This window comes from Bufo bufo, chromosome 3 (assembly GCF_905171765.1).
Source record: "Bufo bufo chromosome 3, aBufBuf1.1, whole genome shotgun sequence".
NCBI lineage: Eukaryota > Metazoa > Chordata > Amphibia > Anura > Bufonidae > Bufo > Bufo bufo.
The window spans coordinates 644,179,875-644,206,583 of NC_053391.1; the positions used below are offsets into that span (position 1 = coordinate 644,179,875).

General features: G+C 46.7%; 1 protein-coding gene across 1 annotated transcript in view; it reads right to left on the reverse strand.

The window, feature by feature from the left end:
* IFT88 (intraflagellar transport 88) overlaps window positions 1–26,033 on the reverse strand; it is a 74,447-nt gene extending 48,414 nt beyond the window's left edge. The window contains 10 exon segments of the mRNA XM_040426221.1: window positions 7,939–8,041; window positions 8,189–8,293; window positions 8,380–8,470; window positions 10,482–10,551; window positions 10,653–10,716; window positions 12,192–12,245; window positions 14,531–14,587; window positions 15,840–15,902; window positions 23,482–23,574; window positions 25,917–26,033. Of these exon segments, the coding sequence (XP_040282155.1) occupies window positions 7,939–8,041; window positions 8,189–8,293; window positions 8,380–8,470; window positions 10,482–10,551; window positions 10,653–10,716; window positions 12,192–12,245; window positions 14,531–14,587; window positions 15,840–15,902; window positions 23,482–23,568 (694 nt within the window). The 5' untranslated portion in view covers window positions 23,569–23,574; window positions 25,917–26,033.
* Window positions 26,034–26,709: the final 676 nt, after the last annotated feature.

Genomic DNA, 26,709 nt, shown 5'->3' on the forward strand with positions numbered 1-26,709 from the left:
TATTTATACTTTGTGGGGCTATAGCTAGCCATTTAGTTTTGATGCACTTTTTGATGAGAACCTGTCAGCATGATCAACCCTATTAAACCATGGATACTGCCTATTAGGGTTCATCATGCTGATTACAACGATATATTATTTTTTGTTTTTAGCCTGCCCTGCTGGGGAGATATCATACCTTTTAGATTTATGCACATTAGTCAGAGTTACGACAGGCTGGCTGTAGCGCTAGGAGCAGCACTACAGCGCAGATTTACAGTGCGCAGGCGCCGACAACATCATTCCACCCGGACGCCACCAGCGCCTCCATGTCCTCTATACTCTCCTTCCTCACTTGCCTCCGGCTCACAAAACTGCATCAAAAACCACATCCAGCCTTATAGCACGAAAAATTGGATTTTTTGTACTCACCGTAAAATCCTTTTCTCGTAGTAGGCATTGGGGGACACAGCACCATGGGTATATGTCCAACTACCACTAGGAGGCGACACTAGACATAAAAAGTGTTGGCTCCTCCCCGTTGGGCTATACCCTCTCCACAGACACTAGGAAGCTCAGTTTGTACCAAAAGCAGTAGGAGAGAGAAGAAAGGCAAGGAACCAACAACTCCCGTACCGGGAAAGATCAAGAGACCAGCCCGGAGAAGCGGAAGTAAAACAACATAGGGTGGGATCTGTGTCCCCCAATGCCTACTACGAGAAAAGGATTTTACGGTGAGTACAAAAAATCCAATTTTCTCGTGCATGGCATTGGGGGACACAGCACCATGGGACGTCCCAAAGCAGTCCCCGAGGGTGGGAAAAGGACAGCCATGCCACCGGTTGGGCATACAGGTGCGGGAGAACCATGTGACCCAACAGGGGGAAAGCACAGAATAGGCAAGAAGCCTCATAATAAGGTAGAAACCCCAATGAAGCAACAGCGAAGACTGCCCGCACCCCAGGACAAATGCCTGGGAGAAGGACCCAAATGCAAGAAGGCGGCAAAAGGGAAACACCGAGCTCAGCCAAGGCTGGAGAGAGAAAGTAGGACAGCACCACGTAGTGGAGCTACCCAACATTCTAATTGACTCAGGCAAAAGCACAAACACCCTGAGGTCAACCCCTGACAGGCCAGGGGAACAAGGGAACATGGACTCATAGAAGGCCAAACGAGTGAGGGAAGCCATAGCAAGGCTCACATGTGAAGGGAGCAGGTCTCCCCTCAGCGCAAAACAGGTGATGAAGATAAGCACCCTATTGAAAGGAAAAAACCCCAAAGACGATAACGGAAACTGACAACCCTTGTAAAGGGAAGGGGTTGTTGTAAGTAAATGCTAGGAAAAGAGAAAAGATGAGGCCGGCATCACAAAATCAGGAGACGAGGAACGAGCCCCTGAAAACAAAATATCGCTGAGAAGCGCAAGACCAAAGAAACTCTGGCCAAAAGAAGTATCAGGGAAAAAAGGGGACCAGATGCAGGCCCCGGAAATCTCAGCAGGGACACCCCTGGAGTGAGAGAAGCCATAGCAAGGCTCACATGAAGTGAGCAGGACTCCCCCCACCGCAAGGCAGGTGATGAAGATAAGCGCCCTATTGAAAGATTGAAACCCCAAAGGCGCCAAGGGAAACCGCCAACCCTTGGAAAGGGAGGGGGTTGCAAGTAAAGGCCAGGAAAAAAGATAAGATAAGACCTGCATCCCACAACCAGGAGACGAGGAACGAGCCTCTGAAAACAAAATATCGCTGAAAAGCGCAAGACCAGAGAACTCCGGCCAAATGAAGTATCATGGAGATGCAGGCCCAGGAAATCTCAGCAGGGACACACTGGACTGAGAGGCGTGGGAGGAGAAGGAGAGTACTCCCAACAATCTAAGGAGGAAGATTCTACAAACAACGATCATACAGAATCTGCGTGGTCCATGAACGGGGACAGGGACTCCAGAAAGGAGTACCCGGTATGGGCTCACAAGGAACCAGGAACTGAACCACTAGAGGACAACGAAAGGCAGAATAACCAAGAAAAAAATTAAAAGAACCGCTACATGGGAAGGGATTGGTCATGGACAACTAACCATTCTGAGAATAGCGGCTAGCAATCTATATACATTGTCCCGGAGAGGACAAGTACAGCGGCTTGGATTGTACCACAAAATCGACAAACACCCATACGCATAAGGAATGGCGAAGTCGTTATAAAGAAACTGGGAGCGACTACACGAAATGTAGAAACCAGCTGCGACCGACACACAGAAGACTCCCAGGGGGAGAAAGTACCAGACAGGCGCAGACAATAGCAAGGTCCAAGGGAACTGCCCTCTGTCATATAGTACAACTAAGCAGAGAATATAAGGGAACACCCGGGACCCAGAAGGAACTACGGAACCCTGTCCGATGCCAGAGCAATCAGCAGAAAAATTCACCTACCAGGCAGGTGTGTGGCGCTCAGTGTTTCCGTCCCTGACCATTTGGAAGGACGTCCAACGAGGAAAAAACGGTGACCCCAGAAGGATTCCGTGTGGCGGAGGACATCCAGTGATGGCCGAAAACCGCTGCAGCGGCCGGAGCTCACCAAGCTCGTACCCCAACAAGGAAAAAGATCCAGTGGAGATGACTGTACTCCACCAGGAGTGGTCCGCCCTGTAACAGAAAACAACGCGGGTACTCCTTATGAAATGGGGTAACGCGGAGTGCCGCAGACAGAAGTACTTTATAGGGATGACAAGAGCAACCCTAGCACGAAAGCCAACAACCACCTGGCCATGGTGTAGGGAGCATGGTTGTATGTGGACCACCCACCAGATCAGAACAGATCAGCCATATACTGGGTACACCAGAAGTAGCAGTAGACCGACAAGGTGGAGGTGGGGGTTGGGCTGGCCCACTCCTGCCAGATATGGTTACCGTGTACATGCTGAACCAGGATGGCCTATTGTAGACAGTGCCTTGAGAAAACACAAGAAGACCATAGAGCACGACAGTAGATGTCTGGAGTATAGAATAGAGTCCAAGGAAGAAAGCACCCCGTAATACAGAAACTGTATGGGCCACAGATTGCACCCTAGGGCCCAGCACGTGGGCTAAAAATACACGCCTAAAAACCGAGCTAAAGTGGCAGCATGTTGCACACTAAGAGTGGAAACAAAGCCACAGCATCCGGAAATGCAACCGCATTTGGAGGGTACAGGTCTACAACCTGGTAAAGTAGCATATGGCTGTGTAGTGCAGAGATACAACCAGACAGGTGCAATGGGTACAGCATCTGGAGATGGTAGAGGTACTAGATTTAAAATTAGAGCAATGTGGCCGCTTGGTGCCCCCTAGGACCAGAGAAGTCCAGCGGCTACCGCGTTAGCAATGCTACCTATATTCCGCTCGGGAGGGGGAAAATAGGGCACACGGTACCACAAAGAACGACAGGTGTACACCACAATTAAGTAAGTGCAATGGCAACTGAAGGAGGCCCTCTATTTCCCCAGAGGGAAACAGGGCCGCATAGTACTCCCTAGAGCAAGACAGGTGTAACGGTTGCAGGAATCTACCTAAGAAGAGAGTAAGATGGCTGTTTAGTGCACACTATGATGAGGTAGGTGCAATGGCCACGGCAATTGGAGGAGGCCTCAATATCTCGTCCGGTAAGGGAGAGAAAATGCCACATGGTAAACCATAAAGCCAGACAGGAGTAACGGCTACAGCATCCGGAGATGGTGCAGGTACTCTACCTATGAAGGGATCGAGGTGGCAACTTGGTGCCCACTAGACCCAGAGAGGGGCAATTCTATGGCAATTGAAAGTGGCCTCTATATCTCGCCCGTAGGGAGAAATGTTGCCGCATGGAACACAATAGAACCCGCCAGGGGTATTGGCTACAGCATCTGGAGATGGTGCAGGTACTCTACCTATGAAGGGAGCAAGGTGGCTGGAAACAGACAGGGGCAATTGCTACGGCAATTGAAGGCGGCCTGTATATCTCACCCGGCAGGGGGAAATAGTGCCACGTGGAACACCATAGAGCCAACCAGGGGTAATGGCTACAGCATCTGGAGTAAGTGTAGGAACTAATCGCCACGGCAATAAAAGCCTGCCTGTATTCTCTGATACAGGCTACTACAAAAGAACCTTTAGAGGCCGGGGAGGGTTACCAACCCTACAAGAGGCGTTTGCCTGATTTATCAGCTTGCCTGGAACATAGCCCCTGGTGAGGGGAACCAGGAAGGTCTGTCGTGTACAGCCTACGAGGGCGCACGTACCAGAGACACCACGTAGGTGTCCCAGTTGCTAAGCACGGAGACGGCTGGCTTACCAGTGCGGTAATTACCTGTGCAGGTAGGAGAGCGCCATCCGAAAGTCCACTAGAGGGACACCGAAACCTGGGTAGGGTAGGTTCCTCCGTGCACGTTTGTCTTGACCTCACAGAGGGCTTCTGTATGGTGGAAGACCGACTGATGCTCTGTTCCGAGAGAATCGGTGCAGAGGTGTCCCCAGAGGCAACTGACAGAGAAGGCTTCGTCACCAGCCTCAGGCCTGTCCTGGGGAGACCCAAGGATGCCGAGGAGGGGTGGAAGCTAGTTAAGACCACCAGAGGTTGGTCCGTGGGCTACTCCTTGCGTGACCCTGTATCGACGTGAGCCTAGGGGGGAGAGGAGACCGCAATTCGTGGGTAGCGCTCCAGCGACTCCGCCGGGGATTGGGCGAGTCAGGCCAGGTTCCCATGGTTCGACAAGGAGGGAGCCCATTCAGGGGGGACCTACACAAAAGGGTGGAAAAGGGGGGGACGACGACAAGGCGACCACATGGAAACCTCCGTAAGACAACGGACGCACGTGAAATACGTGGCGATCCGATGAGGAGGCTGGGAGAGGAAGCCCTCATAGAGCAGCAGGGCTGACCTAACTGTCCCCGGAGCCACTGTTCCAAGAGGTGCAGCAGCAGCAATAGATCAGGTGGCAGGGCTGCAGGAGAATGCAGCAATTGAGAGGAAGGAGAGGGGGGGGGGGGAGCCTGCAGAGCAAATTAGCCAGAGGCTGCCTACCCGACCCCAGGAGCTGTGTCAGCGCGCCCCATGCAGGAGAAGATGGACCCGGTGAAGAGAAAGAAGCCGGCAGCCGGAGGAAGAACCGCCCCTCTGACAGAGCAGGGCAGCTGGAGCCGGATTGGGTAAGGAGCAGAGGCCCCTCCCACGGAGGGAGGGAGAATGAGAGAGCCCGGGAAGCCAGGAGTGGGCGGAGAGAAGGCTCCGCCCCACGAGACGCTGGATTGGGCAAGGAGCAGAGGCCCCTCCCAGGCTCCTCCCACGGAGGGAGGGAGAATGAGAGAGCCCGGGAAACCAGGAGTGGGCGGAGAGAAGGCTCCGCCCCACGTGACCTGCGGCCTAGTCGGCCGAAAAGCCGGGGCCTAGATTAGGGAAGTGCAGCCGGAAAACGGACGCTTGCGATCGCGGGGGCGTCCTGAAGCCGGGAGGAACACAGGGCCGAGGGGAATTGAGGAAGCCCTCAGGAAAAACACCCGAAAATGACCCCCATTAATGCTGCGGCTTCTATGAAAGTGCCGGACCCTGAAGAGACAGGGGCCTCTCTGCAGGTATTTTGGCCCCCAAATAACCCCCCCTTCATGGGGATAGAGGAGATAAAGTGGGTGGACCACCCAGCAAAGTGCCCCAGACCCTAAGAGGCCATGGGAGGGAGTTGGGGAAGGAGGGAGGGAGAAGGGGACTACAGGGCCCCCACAATGGATCCGGATCTCTACTTACCTTCCGATGTCTTCAGGCGCAGCAATGACCACCCCCTCGGCGGACTCAACACGGGAGCCGTGGGTCTACCGGAATTCCACTGCGGAAGCAGTTACAAGTGGGGACTGGGTGGCTGCCAGGTACCTGAGTACGCGCCCGCAGGGGGGCAACTAAAGTGGAACACGATGGAGCCACCCCCAGGTCAGGTCTGCCTCCTATGGACACTAGAACAAGACTGAGCTTCCTAGTGTCTGTGGAGAGGGTATAGCCCAACGGGGAGGAGCCAACACTTTTTATGTCTAGTGTCGCCTCCTAGTGGTAGTTGGACATATACCCATGGTGCTGTGTCCCCCAATGCCATGCACGAGAAAAAAAAATTTTAATTTTTTTTTACTCAAGCGCCTACCCAATATAAAAACATAATTTGCTATGGCTTCTTACCAATGCAAACAAGTGTTTGCAAAATCAAGGCAAGCATATGAAAGAACAAATATATTTAGTGTAAACTTAGAACTTGGTCAACAGAAGTCATGTGCCCTCTGGTTTGGAAATTAAATGAAACCCTCAAATGTAAAACAGGCCGTACCCTGTGTCAGGGCACATTCCTGTGGCTGAACCATCTAGTGATTCCAAGCCAAGCAAACACTACTAACTCTGTCCGCTCCTGGCTTGGTAACCCCATTCGTGGCCTACAGACCCTTATTTATACAGGTTGAAATGATGAAAAACACCATTTTACGTGAAATGCACAGAGTTAGCAGAGCTGACGTTTATTGTTCCACATGGTGTAAAGATAAGGCAGCAGCTATATCTACAGCTCGTTGGGAAATCACAGAAGATATTATCTCGTTGAGTGCCAGATGACGAAAGTAGCTCTGCTACATCTCTAAAACACCTTCCAATGGCATGGACTTTAGATGTACCAACTCATAATGACACAAAATTGATAAATAAGTATATTTAGAACTCGAAGTTGCTACATCATAGTTAAAGGTAAACGGTCACCATGAAAATGGACTGCAATCTGCAGGGAGCATGCAATAGAGCAGGACGAGTTGAGCAGAATGATATGCAGTTTTGAGGGAAAAAAAGATTCAGAATAACTTTTTTTTATTTTTATTTTATTTAAACCTCTGCTTATTCAGGGGTCAGTCCTAGCAGTGATTGACATGCTCACACAGGGAAGGCAGTCAATTGTGAGAAAGCATTCACTAGATCCAAATGCTCAGAGACTTAAAAGGGGTTTTCCCATGACTAATATAAACAATAAAAATCAGATGTCGTATAGTACATGACAACCTCTTTCTAACAAAGCTAGAACCAGCCCTGTACCTCACATGGGTCCAGAGATCTCCTTATTCATTGCTCTGCTAGATTTATATCAACTGACAGCTCAGGGGAGTGTCTTTTCTGCTGCAGCTCAGGGGGCGTGTCTCAGCTCTGCCTATCACAGCTCAGGGGGCGTGTCTCAGCTCTGCCTATCACAGCTCGGGAGGCAGTTGAAGGATGAAACTGAGCATGTGCGGCCTTCTCAGTGAGCAGGACAAAGAAATAAGAAAAAACAAACAAACAGCAGATGGCGCTATACAGATCCATTTTATTGAACAACTCAGTGGCTGTGCTAAATTTTTAATTACATGCAATTATAAAAGTGTTCAGATCCAGGTGCTGGTTTGAAAAACTGTAGAATATATTTTTTGTGGGACAACGACTAAAATACAGGACATAATGAATCTTTCTCCAAAATACCATACAGAAGTCCACTCAGCGTCTCCTGCTCATAGCACAGTGCCCCTATACTGGACAGAATTTTCAAGGTGAAAGGTTCACCTTAAAGGGAATCTGTCACCGCAATCTTGGACAATTATCTGCAGTACTACACGAGTCGCAGGATGCTATTTTTTTTTTTTATCTTCCTACTGCGCCGCCCCCCCCCACCACTACCACCACCCACATCGCCACTGTGACCTCTCAAAGCTACACTCAAACACATTGCTGGGACTGCTGTCTCCATTATGTTAGTGTGACACCGCAGTCCGGCCTGTGAATTTCACTGCAGTTTTCAGCGCTGACAGCGGGGGAATGGGGAGCAAATAAAAAAAAATAGTGATCTGTACTCCTTATCTGCAGGTAATACTCCAGATAACAGTCCAAGATTGTGGAGACAGATTCCCTTTAATACAGAATGTTGTGCAAATTCTGATTCTCACCAACTACGCACAAGGTACATACCTGCGTGACTGAACATTTTATTCTTCACAATGACTTGGTAAGTATTGAGCGCTTCAGCATACATTTCATTTGCAGAATACTGGGATGCCAAGTTAAGCAGGACCTGGTAAATAATCCGGAGATAAAGAAGGAATATATAAGCTTTGACAATCATCTATTCTGAATGGTGGTTCCTGTCTTATCCATACAACTTTCCGTGACTAAGGTAGCTATGGGATGATGGGAAGCACAACCCCATCATTATACTTACAGAGTAGGTGAGATCCAGGTTAATATTCTCCGGGGACAGAATCTGTTCTCTCTGTCTGACCAAAACCCTCTCCTTCCTCCCGGCTTCCTTAGCCTTTTCCAGGGCCTGTAATGCCGTATTAAATCCATTAGTACACCGCGCAGCGGAAGGAGAACATTGGTTTATAGACCCCGTCTAACCATACTGCTGACCTGCTTTAAATCTCCACTGCTGTTCGCAATGCAACTTTCTTCTATTAATTCATTAACCTTCTTCTCCAGCTGTCTTATCTTTTCTTCTGGTCTACAGTAGAGTCCAAGAGATGATCATCAGAAGGGTTCATTAGTAAAGGCGCAAGCTTTGCGAGTTTACAGAGAAAAATACGGGTGGAATTTATCACCGGCTGTACACCAGCTGCCTGGAGCGTACAAAAGTCACACATTCTGTTCAAGATCCATTTTATTTGAAAATGTATGACTTTTTGCCATTTTGTGGCTTGTGGGCAGCGCAGAGCTTAGGTCATATGGAGTGGCCTCCCATTGCCCAATGGATGGCGCAATTTATAGCTCAAATCCTGCACCTCTTAATAAATTTGTCACGTCTTCCTCCAGTACCCCCCCCCCCCTCCACTTGGTGATCTGAACAAAGCTCCCAAACCATTCTGACATGTACATATGGGGGAAAGAAACATTTAGGACTCATGCACACGACTGTATGTATTTTGCGGTCCGCCAAAATGGATCCGCAAAAAAATACGGATGACGTCTGTGTGCATTCCGTATTTTCGGAACGGAACAGCTGGCCCCTAATAGAACAGTGCTATCCTTGTCCGTAATGCGGACAATAATAGGACATGTTCTATTTTTTTGCGGAACGGACATATGGAAACGAAATGCACACGAAGTAACGTCTGTTTTTTTGCGGACCCATTGAAATAAATGGTTCCTCATACGGCCTGCAAAAAAAAAAAAAGAAAAGGGAACGGACACGTAAAGAAAATACATTTGTGTACATGAGCCCTGTCTCATTTATCACACTTCACATTTTCTGTTGGTGTTGTTTGTCCTCCTGCAACAGCTTTAGGCCTCATGCACATGAACGTATTTTCTTTCAGTGTCTGTTATTTTTATTAATTTTTTCGGACCATATGCGGAACCATTAATTTCAATGGGTGCGCAAAAAAACAGACGTTACTTCGTGTGCATTTCGTTTCCATATGTCTGTTCCGGAAAAAAAAATAGAACATGTCGTATTATTGTCTGCATTGCAGCCAAGAATAGGACTGTTCAATTAGAAGCGCTGTCATCCGGTTTTTTTGGGCTGCAAAATACATACGGTTGTGTGCATGAGCCCTTATCAACAGGGTGTGCCCAATTTTGATATATCTGATTCATACTAAATCAGGAGAAAGACCGGGGCACCATGCATTGACAACTGATAAGGCTTCCCTGTTATGAGCTCACTCGACAACAGGCTTTTTATGGCAAATTATTCATATTATTCCCTTTTTTTTTTTTTTTTTTTTTTTTTTTTTAAAGGGGGGGGGGGGGATAACCATGCTTGAGACATATAAATGATACTACTGCTATAGTGGCATGATCACCCAAACAATTGTCAGTGTTTTGCATTGAGAGGTTATGTTGACACTGAAAGTATTCTGTATAATCCCAGTTATAAAGGTGTTAGAAACAAAACAAATAAAAAGCTGCACTGTACTTAAAAAACAATCTGTTATTTCCAATATAGAATAAAATAGCTCTCCCTAGTGGACACAAAACTAACTTAAATTCAGGAAATCATTTCTGCAGTGTACAACTCCATCCCCAGTTGAAGGCATATTTTTAAAGTTTACCTAAACTTTATAAAAAAAGTACTCTAAATGTGATTAAAAAAAATATATATTATGAAAAATCATTTTACGTTTCCATCCGAAGTTCAGGGTGTCTATTGCGCTTTGGAATCTGCACACGCATACACCATGTCAGTGGTGTACTGGAGTACGGATTGTACTGGGGCCTAATGAGTGCTGTACAGGCAGGGGGCACCCATCATTGCTCCTGCCTGCGCCCGCTCTTCTAAAGCCTTACATCATTTACGAGATGCTTTAGCAGAGCAAGGGAGCGGTCGCAGGCAGGAGCTCTGCATATTAGATCACAAAAGAACAAAACTGGCACTGGTATCAACACCCCCCCTCCCACCACCACCAAGAACCAGTTATGTTCACAAGTAAACTAGAATCAAGCAAGAATGATGCCAAGATACGCATTTCTGGCTATATAATCTATTAAAGACAGAGAAGCAAAAAAGAACTCACGTGTCTTCATTCTTGGCCTCCAGAGGTGGAGCAGGCCCTCGAGACTGACCCAGGGGATCAAAAGAAGAGCCTGCGCATATAAAAACAGAGACTTGTGTTAATGAGCTAATTGTCCAAGTTTACACCCCCCCCCCCTCCCCCCACTTAATAACCCACAGCATGAAAATCTACCTCGAAATGCTGCTTTAGTGTACCCAGCCGCACGCACAGCTGTCATTGGTCGAGCTGCTCCATCCTGCAAGATACATACATATAAGGGTTAATTCACACGTCCGCATTGATTTTAAATGGGGCCGCAAAAGATGCGGACAGCGCACAATGTGCTGTCCGCATCCGCACTTTCGTTCCGCAAAAAAATAGAACATGTCCAATTCTTTTCTGCAGACATGGACAAGAAAAGGCATTTCTATTAAAGGATCATCATGCAGTAAAAAGGACACGCTTCCAGGCTCTCCTATATTGATGACCTATCCTCAGGATTAGGTTATCAATATCAGATCGGCAGGGGTCCGACACAGCCGATCAGCTGCATGAAGAGAGGGCATGCGCCGCGCACTCGTGCCGTCTCCTGTCTCTCATCCTGCTCGCTGCCGCCATGTCTATGGCAAGCAGGAAGAGAGAAGGGAGACGAAACATGCACGTGGTGCGTGCCTTCTCTTCATACAGCTGATGGGCGGGGGTGCTGGGTGTTGGAACCCCTGCTGATCTGATATTATGACCTATCCTAACGATAGCAAGTCCAGTAGGTCGGCACTGCAGGTAAATAATTTGTGGTGCTCGCGTCCTAGGATTGGCATCCCACGAAACAAGAACAGAAAGGCCCGGCACTCGCTGTAGGTTGTCTGCAAAATTTCTTGTTTATTGCCACGTAATCCTGTGATGCATTTCGACACTCGCAGGTGTCTTTATCAAACAGCAATGATTGCTGCAGCATTGCTGTTGGATAAAGACACCTGCGAGTGTCGAAACGCGTCACAGGATTGTGTGGCAATAAACAAGAAATTTTGCAGACAACCTACAGCGAGTGCCGGTCCTTTCTGTTCTTCTATCCTAAGGATAGGTCATCATTATTAAAAGCCCTTTAAAGGGCTTTTACAAGATTTTTTCATAAAAAGTGGCTGTATAAAATAAAGACAAAAGACCCACATTCACCAAAATCTGCTGCTGCTCAGATTCCTGCAGGGCCTGCAGCGGTCACGTGTTGTCCGTTGTTCACGTGACTGATGCAGCCAATAACTGGCCTCAGAAGTCATGCATGAAAGGCACAGGACGGTTGAAGCCAGTAATTGGCTGTAGCAGCCATGTGAATGAGGAATGGCACATGAGGGGACAGGGGCAGAAGGACGGTTGCCCTCGCATGCTGTATGTTTGTTTGCAGAAAATTTGCATAAAAACACCATCAAAAAACCCCACATAAATTTGCACTATTTACTGCGAGTTTTGTGTGTTTTGAGTAGAAGTCTTTGGAGTAAACCACTCTTTATAAGACACGCTGCGGATTTTAAAATCCTCACATCAGATCAATATCCGCAAGGTATACAGGAGATTTGGCAAATCTCATCCACTTCGCTGATACTGTATTACGTTGTGCTTCTTCTGCACGAAAGTCCATAGGAAAAAAAAAAAAACAACCACACAATCCGCAACGTGTGCAGTTACTCCATCTGTTCTACCATAATTGCATGGTCACAGGCATCCTGTATACAGTACCTGAACAGCCCCAGTCATAGGCCTTCCCATGGATGAAGAAAGGGTCACTCTAGGCTGGAATAAGAACAATATTTAAACAGAATATGTCTACATATGTACATATGCTTTTAAAGGAATGACCCATTTTTGCAACAGTGTCATCCAAATTTCAATATCACCGAGGGCCGCATAATACAGTGAGCTGACCGTCAGTACTTTTATAGTTTTCTCTCCTGTTACGCATAGGAAAGAAATCTGCCGGTCATAATCATGAGGCAGGGAGGACAGGGTCAGCGAGTCTCATCGGACTCATCTCCCTCGCAGGTTCGGCCTGTCAGTTCCATGAAAGTACGGACTGCCAGCTGAAATCAGCGGCTCGGTCACTATACTATGCTGTCATCAGTGAGGGGAACATAGTACAGGGGACTGGTTCTCTGTCAGCAGTTTTGTACCTATGACACTGGCTGACCTGTTACACTTGCACTTGGCAGCTGAAGACATCTGTGTTGGTCCCATGTTCATATGTGCCCGCATGCAGCATATAATAAAACATTTCTCAGCATTGCGGGCACATATGAACATAGGCCAACACCGATGCCTTCAGCTGCCAAGTGCACATGTAACAGGTCAGCCAGTGTCTAAAACATATATTCTATTGTTTCCAATAATAAAATAAAATAGGACATACAAAAAGTGTACATTGTGATACTTATTTCAAATATCAATCAATCCTTGCATGAAAGTAGTATTAACAGTAAGAAGCATTACAATATAGCAAAACCTAATCAAATTAAATAATAACTTCAAAAATAAAAATAATCACAAGGAATTATATGCTTGATATTACATCACAAGAGCAATTAAACTTTGTTGAAGTGGGAAGTAAGCCAGTTATGCCATTTAGCCTTAAAGGGAACCTGTCACCAGGATTTTGTGTATAAAGCTGATTACTTTTTTTTTTCCTCAGCACTGTCTTTAAAACCACAAGCAGAAAAAAGTGCCATATGAATTATGGTGCATTCACACGACCGTAATAAAATATGGATGACGTCCGTGTTGCATCCGTGTTTTTTTTTTATAAATTTTTTGTAACAATGCCTATTCTTGTCCACAAAACGGATAAGAATAGGACATGTTCTATCTTTTTTGCAGAACTGCGGAACAGACATTGTTTAAGTGTGGACCTTATTATCAACTAAATTGTGCCTTCTCAATATCACCCTTTCTGACATCCCTCTGGCGGTCATGGGGAAATGTATCTCAGACCTGTACATTCATAATTGGATTGATCTGGGAATGAGAACATTGTGAGATCTTTATACTAACAATACTCTAAACTCATTTACGGACCGGAGCTTGAAATTCAATATTCCTCAAAAGGAATTTTTTTTTCAAATATTTACAAATTTTGACATTTCCTGTCTGGATTGAGACTCCCAGTGACCGCTATTGCTTTCAAAATGCTGATGTTGCTACGCAATCTGTCAATCTCAAAGCTTTATCTCTCAATTATTTAATCATGACGGAAAGACTGGACTCGCCTCTATCCCCATTACTTCAAAAATGGGAAACCGTATTAAACAATAGTATATCCCCAGAGCAATGGGATTCGGCATTCTCCATCATATGTGTTAACTAGTCATGTTTAAAGGGAACCTGTCACCAGGATTTTGTGTATAGAGCTGAGGACATGGGTTGCTAGATGGCCGCTAGCACATCCGCAATATCCAGTCCCCATAGCTCTGTGTGCTTTTATTGTGTAAAAAAATGCTAATTAACCTGAGAGGAGTCAGAGCTTGAAAATATGACTCTTCTCTGGTCACACAAGTAAGATATGACTCTTTTATGTTAATTTGCATATGTATCAAATCAGTTTTTTTTTTTTTTTTAAAAGAAGTGACTTGTCCAATCTTGATGAGGATTCTGCGTCCAGAGTTCTCATTTAAAAGGGACAGAATAGAAGAACATGTCAAAACCGCATGACAAAAATGAAAAAAATAATTGGAATAAAACCACATTCAATTACATAACAATGCATCCTGAAGATGATTCTGCATCAGATAGTTTTCTAATTAGAGGGGCAAAGGTTTAAAAGTAATATCAGGAAGTATTACTTTACTGAGAGAGTAGTGGATGCATGGAATAGCCTTCCTGCAGAAGTGGTAGCTGCAAATACAGTGAAGGAGTTTAAGCATGCATGGGATAGGCATAAGGCCATCCTTCATATAAGATAGGGCCAGGGGCTATCCATAGTATTCAGTATATTGGGCAGACTAGATGGGCCAAATGGTTCTTATCTGCCGACACATTCTAGGTTTCTATTCCACAACATCATCAGATCTCCATACAGATATACTTACACCAAATCCTGTTCCCAGTGGCCGTACTGCAGCAGTTCCTGGTACTTTGGCTGTAATCTTAGAATCAAATAAAACAGATATTATAAGAAATTGTCAAATATCACACAGCTGAAATATGTTCCACGAAGGAGGGAGGGGACAAATCATGCTGACAAAACCGATACCCCGATTATGTATTCCTGTGGTGCTGTTCCCAAGAAAAGCATATTTTTTATTGATATGTAGGTGAGCTTACTGGAGCACCTTGGAGCAGGCCAGAGCCCTCGGAGCACCAGTTAGTAACACCCCTACAGCTTTAGTCCCTTTCCCCTTCCCCTGGATTGACAGGGCTAGACAACTTATTTAGCCCCGTCTTCATTTGCTGTGCCATGCCTCCTGGTCTTGGCGCATGCTTAGTTGGAATCCGCTCGGCTTAGAAAACATCAGCAGATTCACTGCGCAAGTGCTGAAACCCAGAGGCACGGTACAGGAAGACAGTAAAAGGGTTTTCCAAGAATTGAATAATGATGACCTAACCTCTGGATAGGTCATAAGTACCTAATCAGTTGGGGTCCGACACCTGGCACCCGCGCCAATCAGCTGTTTGACAAGGCACCAATGCTCCTGTGAGCGCCACTGCCTTTTCCACACTAACTAAGCACAGCGCGGTACATTGTATAGCGGCTGTGCTTGATATCAAAACTCAGCCCCATTGACTTCTATGGGACTGAGCTGCCCCTAGGCCATGTGACCAATCAACATGTTGTCACTGGCTTAGGACAACCTGAGAGAAGGCCGCGAGGCTACTCCAGGCACAATTGCCTTCTCAAACAGCTGATCGGCAGGGGTCCCGGGTATCGGACCCCCACCGATCAGACACTGATGACCTATCCAGAGGATACACCAAACACCGAAAATGAACTGAGATTAAACGGGTATATCATCAAAAATAAATCCTTTATTGAATAAATAACATATATAAACGAGAACGTGATACAACAGATAAAAAATGGCTACATCTGAGGAGGCATATCAGCACAGGTGAAACGTAGAGGGGAGGAATGGAGAGTACAATGCCTGCCTAAATACTGCGTGTACGTCCGTGACCACGATTACTTAGTGTATAGGGGCAAAGAACCACCAACAATACTAAAGTGCAACTAATGAAACACCACATCAATAAATGGTCACAGACTACACCGCAACATATGGATGTGTAATGGTTCCAATAAATATGTATATATGGGAACATACAATGTATATCCACTGTGGAAAGAGCCAGTAACAGGTATAATAAAAGCCGAGATGATCAGCATAACAGATAACGTACCGGGGGTCTCCGACCATGACTAGTCTTGACAGCCTGCTGAAAAGCCACATCGTTGTCTAAATCCTTAAAACATAGAAAGAAATAGAAATAAATGACTTTCCTGCCGAGAAAAGAGACACAGGGACAAGGACACTTTATGGGTTTCACACTTTACATTGAGGGAGCCCAATGGAGCATCACATCAAACACTCACCTGGTTTGACATCACCGCAGCCAATCACTAGCCGGGGTGGAGACCGGATCCCTTTGTGTCATGTGACCATTTGTCATGAGGTGAGGGGAGTTTGACAAAATGCCCTCCAATTTTTGTGCAACCCTTCCATTTTTTAAAATGAAAAAAAGGTTGATTTTTTTTTAACTTGGAATTTATTTTCTTTTAAACATAACTAAAAGGTAATCTGTCACCAGCAACCTCCCTAAAGGTGTTCCTTGCTGCTTTGCCACTGCCTGTCCCAGTCCATCAAAGCTGCAAGGGAGGGGCTAGCCGCAGAAACAAGTGGAGCTTGGGTGCAAGAAGAGCAATGGTAACACCCTTATTGCACCAAAGGCCTTATTTTCATATTAAGAAAAAGTATCATGGGGGGCGCGGCCGGGCGCTGATGATGAAGGACATGCAAACTCTGAACCAGCCCTCATCCCTCCGCAATATGGGGAAGAAAAGAATTGGGAAAGCCTCTAAACCTGGGTCAGAGGCTCCAGGGACCCCGTACGCCCAGACAATGGACACATACTTACACCAGGGCACCAACCACGATGGCGCTGCTGAAACAGCAAAGGGAAGAAGACGAAGAGGTACCTCCTCCTCCCTCTACCTCGTGCATGGGGCCAAACAGACCGCTGGCGCAAAATACAGGGCCATGCCATCAGCCCTGTCTATCAGAGCCCCCGTGCACTCCCCCGAGCTCCTTGCTGACTGACCCACATACCGCCTCACAGTGTGAAGCTGCGGCGGCGCACCATGCCTCAGGGGGAGAAGACACAGAAGGCAGCGCAGACCAACTGTCCGCCCTGAGGCCTGTCAGTCCGCACACAGGTCGGCTAATAGAGGAAGCTCCCTCTGGGAAGCACAGGCAGCTACCACCCCACCAACCCCACCACTCTCACCTTACTGTATTGACGGACTCACTGCTGCCCCAGCCAAAAGGGCTGCCCACAGATTGCAACCTTTGGCCATACTCTCACCCCAGGACAGCTTCCCCACGGCCATCTCAGCCATGAAATTGCCTCCTCTGCCACAGAGGCACGGGAAGTCCACCATATCTCCAGATGGGCTCCCTCACCCTGCCCCTGGACTCCCACTATTACAGGACATAGATAGGAGTCTCTGGAGACCTGCGCTCTAGCTCCCATTCAGACCGCTGGTCATCTTCCTCCTCGGACTCCAATGGTCCCAGCTCGCATAAGGCACCTCCCCCTAATTGGTAGTATCAAATCCAACAATATCCCATAAAGCAAGACCTCAGAGCTCTCATCTCAGAAGTAAAAGATGCCTTTAAAGGATGAAATAGCTGCGGTCAGGCAAGATGTACAAAATGTGGGTCACCGCCTTCACCAACTGGAAGAAGACCACAACGTCTCTAGAACGGCGATTCGCTCCCTTCAAGCTCAAACATCCCATACTCTTCAACTTTGCAATCTACAAAACCACATGGAGGATTTAGATAACAGAGGCCGTCGCCATAACATATGAGTCCGGGGAGTACCAGAAACACAAGAGAAAGAAGATGTGCTAGCCAACCTCAATTTTCAACACCATCTTAAACCGCCCCTTAGCTCAACCTATCTTGATGGACTGCGCTCACAGAGCCCTTCGTCAGAAGACCCTGGAAAAGGGCCCACGGGACATTATTTGCTACGTGAACGACTTCCGCTTGAAAAGAGGAGATTATGGCTAAAGCAAGTTCAACACCGCGTATGGACTACCAGGAAGCTCACATATCCCTATATCAGGACTTGTCTTGGATCACTCTTCAAAAGAGGAGAACGCTGAAACCCCTGCTTGATCTCCTCCGCAAGAAAGAAATACCTTACAGATGGGGCTTCCCTTTAGGCCTCCTGTACAGGAACGTGTGCGCCCCGTGATCGTGCTGCGGCTCGCAAATTGCAGGCCGCGATGCACAAACACCGTCCGCGGGGCAGCCTCAGCGGATCGCAGACCCATTCACTTTAATGGGTCCGCGATCCGTCCGTTCCGCAAAAAGATAGAACATGTTCTATCTTTTTGAGGAACGAAGTACGGGACGAAACCCCAGAGAAGCACTCCGTAGTGCTCCCGTAGGGTTCCGTTCCATGCTTCTGTCCCGCAGCATTCCGCATCTCCGGATTTGCGGACCCATTGAAGTGAATGGGTCCGCATCCGTGATGCGGAATGCCCACGGAACGGCACCCGTGCATTGCAGATCCGCAAATGCGGTCCGCAATACGGCAACGGGGCGCACACGTTCGTTAGTCTGTCGGTCCGCAAAAATGGGAATGTAACAGTGCTGAAGAACCCAGAACATCTATCGGACTTTTGCTCCCGCCTGGCTATAACCCCTCCATCCCTGCCCGACTGGGAGCTGCCTGTCCAACTACCTCCAATTTCACCAACCTGGCACACAGTAGAATGCCTGCGACCACCTACAGCGGATCGCTGATGAGAGACTTGCCTGTTTGCAAGTCTCCGGACTCTAATTTACCCAAGTTTGAGGCGGTTTTACTTACTTCACTTACGGTAATTACTTTCCTGACTAACTTTTTTCCCTCCTTAAGCAGCCATGTTAAAGGGAACCTGTCACCGGGATTTTGGGTATAGAGCTGAGGACATGGGTTGCTAGATGGCCGCTAGCACATCCACAATACCCAGTCCCCATAGCTCTGTGTGCTTTTATTGTGTAAAAAAAACGATTTGATACATATGCAAATTAACCTGAGAGGAGTCCTGTCCCTGACTCATCTCACTTACAGGACTCTACTCAGGGTAATTTGCATATGTATCAAATCGGTTTGTTTTTTTTGCGGTGCGGAGGCACGGACAGAACCACTACGGAAGCACTCCGTAGGGCTTCCATTCCGCCTCTCTGTGATTGCGGACCCATTCAAGTAAATGATTCCGCATCCGTGATGCATAGTTCACACGGGCCGGTGCCCGTGTACTGCGGACAACAGCCGTGTGCAAGAGGCCTTAATAACGTGTATATTAGTGCTGTAGCTATCCCACATCGTTACCGATACATATTCTCTATTAAGCTTGATGTTAGGCTGAATATTCCTGATGTTACCAAGGTGCTATCTGGGGATACGTCAAAAAGGCACTACTATTTCCAAAATAGACTCGGGGTAGGGTCTATAACAGAAGATCTAATATCGATGGAAACCCTCTTGTTTTTCAGATATAGATATGACAGCACACCTTGAATCGATTTTTAGTTAGCTCACTGTAATTATTAGGAACAAATAACCTAATATCTAGTCCAAAAAAGCATGCACCTTGAATCTGCGCTAACGGCACGGTATCGCTATAGCACCAGTATATTATCCACTAATAGGGTAGACCCTACCCCGAGCCTATTTTGGAAATAGTAGTGCCTTTTTGACGTATCCCCAGATAGCACCTTGGTAACATCAGGAATATTCAGCCTGACATCAAGTTTAATAGAGAATATGCATCGGTAACGATGTGGGATAGCTACAGCACTAATAGACACATTATTAAGAGAGATCCTCCTTAGATTGGAAAATAGTAGTACACTCTGGACCTATCTCCAGTTAGTATTGTGGCAGCATTAAGAATACACATAAGGTGGAAGACTAGGAGTGGGAGCGCTCCGGAGGTAGAATGTAGGGGTTTCGATAGCAGGATATAGCACTAGATTGTAGGGATAGTGGCCAAACCTTTGAGAGCATCGGAAGTATTTATAACATAGCATAAGAGATGTGGTTATCGAAATATAGCACAATGAGGGCTCATAGGTTTTAATTTAGTAAAACGGCTTTATCAACCATTGGACCAGATGAGAAATGCAGCCTAAGGGTGCTTTCACACTTGCGTTGCTGGATTCCGGCAGGCAGTTCCGTCGCCAGCAATCTGTATGCAAACGGATACTATTTGTGGACGGATACGGATCGGTCTCACAAATGCATTGCAATACCGGATCCGTCTCTCCGGTTGTCATCCGGAAAAAACGGATCCAGTATTTATCTTTTTCACATTTTTAAAGGTCTGCGCAGGCAGAAAGATTTGCTTCTAAACTTCTAAGCCTTGTAACATCCCCCAAAAAATAAAATATCATATCAAAATGATCCAAACATGAAGTAGACATATGGGGAATGTAAAGTAATAACCATTTTTGGAGGTATTACTATGTATTATAGAAGTAGAGAAATTAAAACTTGGAAATTTGCAATTTTTTTCAAATTTTTGATAAATTTGGTATTTTTAAAAAAATAAAAATACATTTTTTGGACTTCATTTTACCAGTGTCATGAAGTACAATATGTGACGAAAAAACAATCTCAGAATAGCTTGGATAAGTCAAAGCGTTTTAAAGTTATCAGCACTTAAAGTGACACTGGTCAGATTTGCAAAAAATGGCCTGGTCCTTAAGGTGAAATAGGGCCGAGTTAAATGGGGTTATCCAAACTTAACAACCCTGCTACAATGCCAGGACCTGTGCTGTCGGCCATACTTACCTGGTCCTGCCGCCGGTTTCCAGATCACCTTACAACCATCTCCACATCTCTCCTGCGTGTAGATGATGGTTGTGTCACGTGTGATGCAAGGGGAGCAGGTCACCGCTGGGGCCGGCTATTGGCTGCAGCGGTCACGTGACCCCTCCATTGACGAATAGTATCTGCATGTAGGCCAGAAGCGATCGGGGAAAAGATTGGCAGCAGGGACCAGGTAAATATACCATGGGTTTGGGAATTGTGAGGGATGGGGGGGTATGGTTGCTAACACTTGGATAACCCCTTTAAGAGAAAACAGTGTTTTCAACAACATGCAAATTAAGTCTTAATTACACTGAGGGCGGGCCCTAGCCCTTAGATCTGCGGCTCTGCTTTCCAAGACACTTCACCTTCCACCTGATTGACAGGACCATGCTCTAGAGCGGAAGGGGGAGTTAACGGGATTGCGCAAAAATTGGAGGGCCTTTTAGCAAACTTACCTTACCTCGTGACAAATGGTCACATGACAAAAAGAGATCCGGTCTCCATCACGGCCAGTGATTGGCTGAAGTGATGTCAAACCAGATGTTTACATAGAGGGAGCCCAACGGAGAATCACAGGCTGGGAGGAGAAGAGGGAGAGGGAAGCCAGTGCCTAGAAGCAGGCACGTCATCTTCCCTTTACAGATCTGGTAAAGTGGGGGGGATTCTTGCACTGGTGCACTGGCCCACCCTCAGAGAACTTAAGCCCTAAACCATACTGTTTAAAACACAGATTTCTCCCAAAGCCAGAAAAGATCAGAGGAATAAAGGTATGGTTGTAATCAGATGGGGCAGCCCTACCAGGCATTACGCCTGACTTGATAGTGTTGCTCCTGCTGGCATAAATGTTTTTTGGATTAGGAACTAGCAAGCAGTGTTGAACACCCACCAATAACATTTTGCTTATACAGCCAGGTCCATAAATATTGGGACAGCGACACAATTCTAACATTTTTGGCTCTATACACCACCACAATGGATTTGAAATGAAACGAACAAGATGTGCTTTAACTGCAGACTGTCAGCTTTAATTTGAGGGTATTTACATCCAAATCAGGTGAACGGTGTAGGAATTACAACAGTTTGCATATGTGCCTCCCACTTGTTAATGTGCCAAAAGTAATGGGACAATTGGTTTCTCGGCTGTTCCATGGCCAGGTGTGTGTTATTCCCTCATTATCCCAATTACAATGAGCAGATAAAAGGTCCAGAGTTCATTTCCAGTGTGCTATTTGCATTTGGAATCTGTTGCTGTCAACTCTCAAGATGAGATCCACAGAGCTGTTACTATCAGTGAAGCAAGCCATCATTAGGCTGAAAAAACACAACAAACCCATCAGAGAGATAGCAAAAACAGTAAGCGTGGCCAAAACAACTGTTTGGAACATTCTTAAAAAGAAGGAACGCACCGGTGAGCTCAGCAACACCGGAAGACCCGGAAGACCACGGAAAACAACTGTGGTGGATGACCGAAGAATTCTTTCCCTGGTGAAGAAAACACCCTTCACAACAGTTGGCCAGATCAAGAACACTCTCCAGGAGGTAGGTGTATGTGTGTCAAAGTCAACAATCAAGAGAAGACTTCACCAGAGTGAATACAGAGGGTTCACCACAAGATGTAAACCATTGGTGAGCCTCAAAAACAGGAAGGCCAGATTAGAGTTTGCCAAACAACATCTAAAAAAGCCTTCACAGATCTGGAACAACATCCTATGGACAGATGAGACCAAGATCAACTTGTACTAGAGTGATGGGAAGAGAAGAGTATGGAGAAGGAAAAGAACTGCTCATGATCCTAAGCATACCACCTCATCAGTGAAGCATGGTGGTGGTAGTGTCATGGCGTGGGCATGTATGGCTGCCAATGGAACTGGTTCTCTTGTATTTATTGATGATGTGACTGCTGACGAAAGCAGCAGGATGAATTCTGAAGTGTTTCGGGCAATATTATCTTCTCATTCAGCCAAATGCTTCAGAACTCATTGGACAGCGCTTCACAGTGCAGATGGACAATGACCCAAAGCATACTGCAAAAGCAACCAAAGAGTTTTTTAAGGGAAAAAAGTGGAATGTTATGCAATGGCCAAGTCAATCACTTGACCTGAATCCGATTGAGCATGCATTTCACTTGCTGAAGACAAAACTGAAGGGAAAATGCCCCAAGAACAAGCAGGAACTGAAGACAGTTGCAGTAGAGGCCTGGCAGAGCATCACCAGGGATGAAACCCAGCGTCTGGGGATGTCTATGCGTTCCAGACTTCAGGCTGTAATTGACTTCAAAGGATTTGCAACCAAGTATTAAAAAGTGAAAGTTTGATTTATGATTATTATTCTGTCCCGTTACTTTTGGTTCCTTAAAGAGGACCTTTCATTACAATAAAAAATCTAAACTAAGCATACAGACCTCCCAGGCTATGAGCTGAGCGCTGCGATTGGACAGCACTTCAGCCTGGGAGAAGGAGACGCCGGCAGGCTCCTCCCAGTTGAGCAGAAAATCTGAAGATACCGGAGCCTATACCGGGAGAACGGAGCGGCGCCCAGGGATAATAGTAAGTGCAGGGAGATCCCTGGGCGCCGCTCTCCATGTCTGTACGCTTAGTTTAGATTTTTTATTGTAATGAAAGGTCCTCTTTAACAAGTGGGAGGCACATATGCAAACTGTTGTAATTCCTGCACCGTTCACCTGATTTGGATGTAAATAGCCTCAAATTAAAGCTGACAGTCTGCAGTTAATGCACATCTTGTTCGTTTCATTTCAAATCCATTGTGGTGGTGTATAGAGCCAAAAATGTTAGAATTGTGTCAATGTCCCAATATTTATGGACCGACTGTATATCCAGTAGATAAGGAGGGTAAACTCCTCTGTCAGTCACAGAGACAGATTAATATTAATTGACTGCTATCAGAAATCTATAAAATATCACAGGGGAACAGACAGCATGTAAGGACCAACCTCAGTGTCATAGGTGGGATTGTAATCATTGTAACCAGAATATAAATCCTCTTCATCCTCCTCAGTCGCCAGATGAACGTGTCGCATTGTGAGCTGGACGCAAGACAAGAAATGTAAAATGCATGATGGAAACCAAGAAACATTTTCTAACATTTGTCAACCATGACTAATGACTGAAGCTGAAGACGCCTGCCTTTTTAAGGCCTTGTTCACACTGTGCAATTTCGGGCATTTTTTATTTTTGGCTGATGTCAGGAGTGGATTCTAAACAGAGGAAAAGAACACTGGAAACACTTAAAGGGATTGTCCAGCAGTCCTCAAGGGAGCAGAGAGTCTTACAGAAGAAGGAAAACAGCTCAGAGTGGTTTTCCGGGCTTTTAATATTGATGACCTATCCTCAGGATAGGTAAATCGATGACAGAGTGGCGGGCATCTGACCCCCGGCACCTCGCTGCATGAAGTGAAGGTGTACGCAGTTCCGTCTCCCGTCTCTCTTCCTGCTTGCCATAGATATAGCAGCAGCGAGCACTGCGGGCGCCTTTCCTTCATACACCTGATCGGCGGAGGTGCCTGGTGTCGGACCCGCGCCGGTCTGATTTTGATGACCTATCAAGAGGAAAGGTCATCAATTAAAAGCGCAGAGAACCCCTTTAAATCTATGCCAGCTCCCTTGCTGGCGTAGATTTAGATCATTTACTACGCCACAAACTAGCACAGAAAATGAGAAATGCGCCGGCCTGCTCACGCCGCACCGCCTTTTTGTTAGAACTGATGTACGTGGTGTGTGCCAAATATACGCCAAAAAGTGGCTTCGATTTGACCCCCTATGTGCAAGGACCTAGAACTGATGCGGTTTTGAAGATAAAGGGTGATCACAGCAAATATGGATTGGATTTAAACTTCACTTTGCATTTTGTAAGGCTACATGAACATGACAGTGAAAAAGAAAACCTCCGTTAAAAACAGGCATTTTTAACGGACGTTTATTTCACTGATGCCCTTCTGAAAAATGGACGTAAAAAATGGACCCATTCAATTGTATGGGGGGGGGGGGGGGGAGTCTGTCAGGAAACAAACGGATAGAACATTTTCTATTTTTTTGACGTTCGTTTTTAACTGCCGTGTGAATAACCCCATAAACGACCATTGGTCTTAAAACAGACGTATGATGGCTGTAAATAAGAAAATATACCTCCCATGTCCGTTTTTTCCCTGTTGTGTGCATGTAGCCTTAATTGATAAAAATAAACCATTGACCCTTCATGGGTCCAGACTTGATTAACAGCGCTACAGCCAGAGAGAAGGAGACACCCAGGGAGAAAAGCTGATGTCTCTTCCCGGGTGCTCCGATGCTAGTGATCAGCATACAGCGCGGGACAAGGTAATGGGGGCCGGAAATAACAGCAAGTGCAGGGACATCCCCCATGTATGTCCTACAGGTCCTGCTACTTACTTAATCAAGTCCGGACCCACGGAGGGTCCTCTTTAACACGTCTAGTTTTGAAAGCAGTCTTACTTTACAGCATTTTTCCACACCTGCCTAAAACATTTGCACAGGATTGTATATATACTCCATTAATCATTAAAGGGCATCTGTCAGCAGTTTTGTTCCTATGACACTGGCTGACCTGTTACATGTGCACTTGGCAGCTGAAGACATCTGTGTTGGTCCCGTGTTCCTATGTGCCGGTATGGCAGGGTAAAATGATACTTTAATATATGCAAATGAGTCTCTGGGAGCAACGGGGGCGTTGCCATTACACCTAGAGGCTCTGCTCTCTCTGCAACTGTCCCGCCCTCTCCACTTTGATTGACAGGATCTGGCAGTGAAAACATCATCACACCTGGCCCTGACTTTTCCTAAGGTCAATGAAAATGCACTAGGTAGGATGTGGCCGTTGCAGAGAGAGCAGAGGCTCTAGGTGTAATAGTAACGCCTCCCCCCGTTGCTCCTAGAGGCTTATTTGCATATATTAAAGCATCATTTTTCTCAGTAAGGCAGGCACATATGAACATGGGACCAACACCGATGTCTTTAGCTGCCAAACAAACATGTAACAGGTCAGCCAGTGTCATAGGTACAAAACTGCTGACAGATTCCCTTTTTATGGATGTGAGTAGCTTGTAGGAATGGATAGGTATATATGACTGCTGCAGTCCTATACAGGGACCACTGGCTGCGTCCCTTGGTAAATCCCCATGACTGTGCCTCAAATACCGCCCCAGAGATTTACAATGGAGGGATCCAGCAGAGATACATGACTGAACAGCATCAGGAGCCAGGACTGCACGAGAAATAATAATAGCCCCCCCCCCCGAACCAAGTGCTGCAGGACAGGACTACAAGACCCAGCAAGGCCTGTCATCCACACCTGCTGGTCCGACAACCGCTGCGCAGCCCCAGCTCGCCTGCTCACTGCCGGTCTCCCTATTACCTGTAAGAACGTAAAGCCGCGTCAGAATCCGCACCCGATACCGCACGCACGACTTCAGATTTGTTGATGCCAACCGAAAGCTCCAAGGGAATTATTCCCAACCTGCACCGCGCTCCCTACCCCTGATTGGTGAGAACAGCCTCACGTGATTCTTCTCTCAAGACTCTGCTAACGCTGCTCGAGTTGCTTGGCAACCGGGAAGCAGCGTGAGACAACCAATGAAAGGAGAGGAGGCGGGGACGAATGGAAGCACGTGGTAGAGGTGGGCAGTGCCATAGTGTCGCGAGTAGGTGGTTGGCTGCTTCAGGTAGAGGAGTTCTTCTCGTATTTCCCGCCTTTTTTGGGCGTAACGTTTAATATTTATGTATAACGTTTTGCGGGGCGCACTAGCGCAGTGGTTTGTGAAGCAGTGACATGAGCCCGGCCACTCTGCTACTTCCTCAGCGTATAGACGGCAGTACAGCTACCAGTTCTGAGAAGGGACTGCCTGGAGATTCTATGATGGGAAAGAGTAGCCCCAATCTGAGGCATTTAGATCACAAATAGTACAGACACCTTCAGCAGACCGCAAAATGGCTACACATGCCGGACCCCACTAGAGACCCCTGCCCTGCAGGCACTAAACAATACACCCTGGCCCCATATACAGACCTGGCCTCCCTTGTATATACGGACACCCCCCCCCCTCCTATATACAGACCCCGAACCAGGCCTCCCTTGTATATACAGACCCCAAATCATGCCTCACGTATATATATACAGACCCCAAACAAGACCTCACGTATATATACAC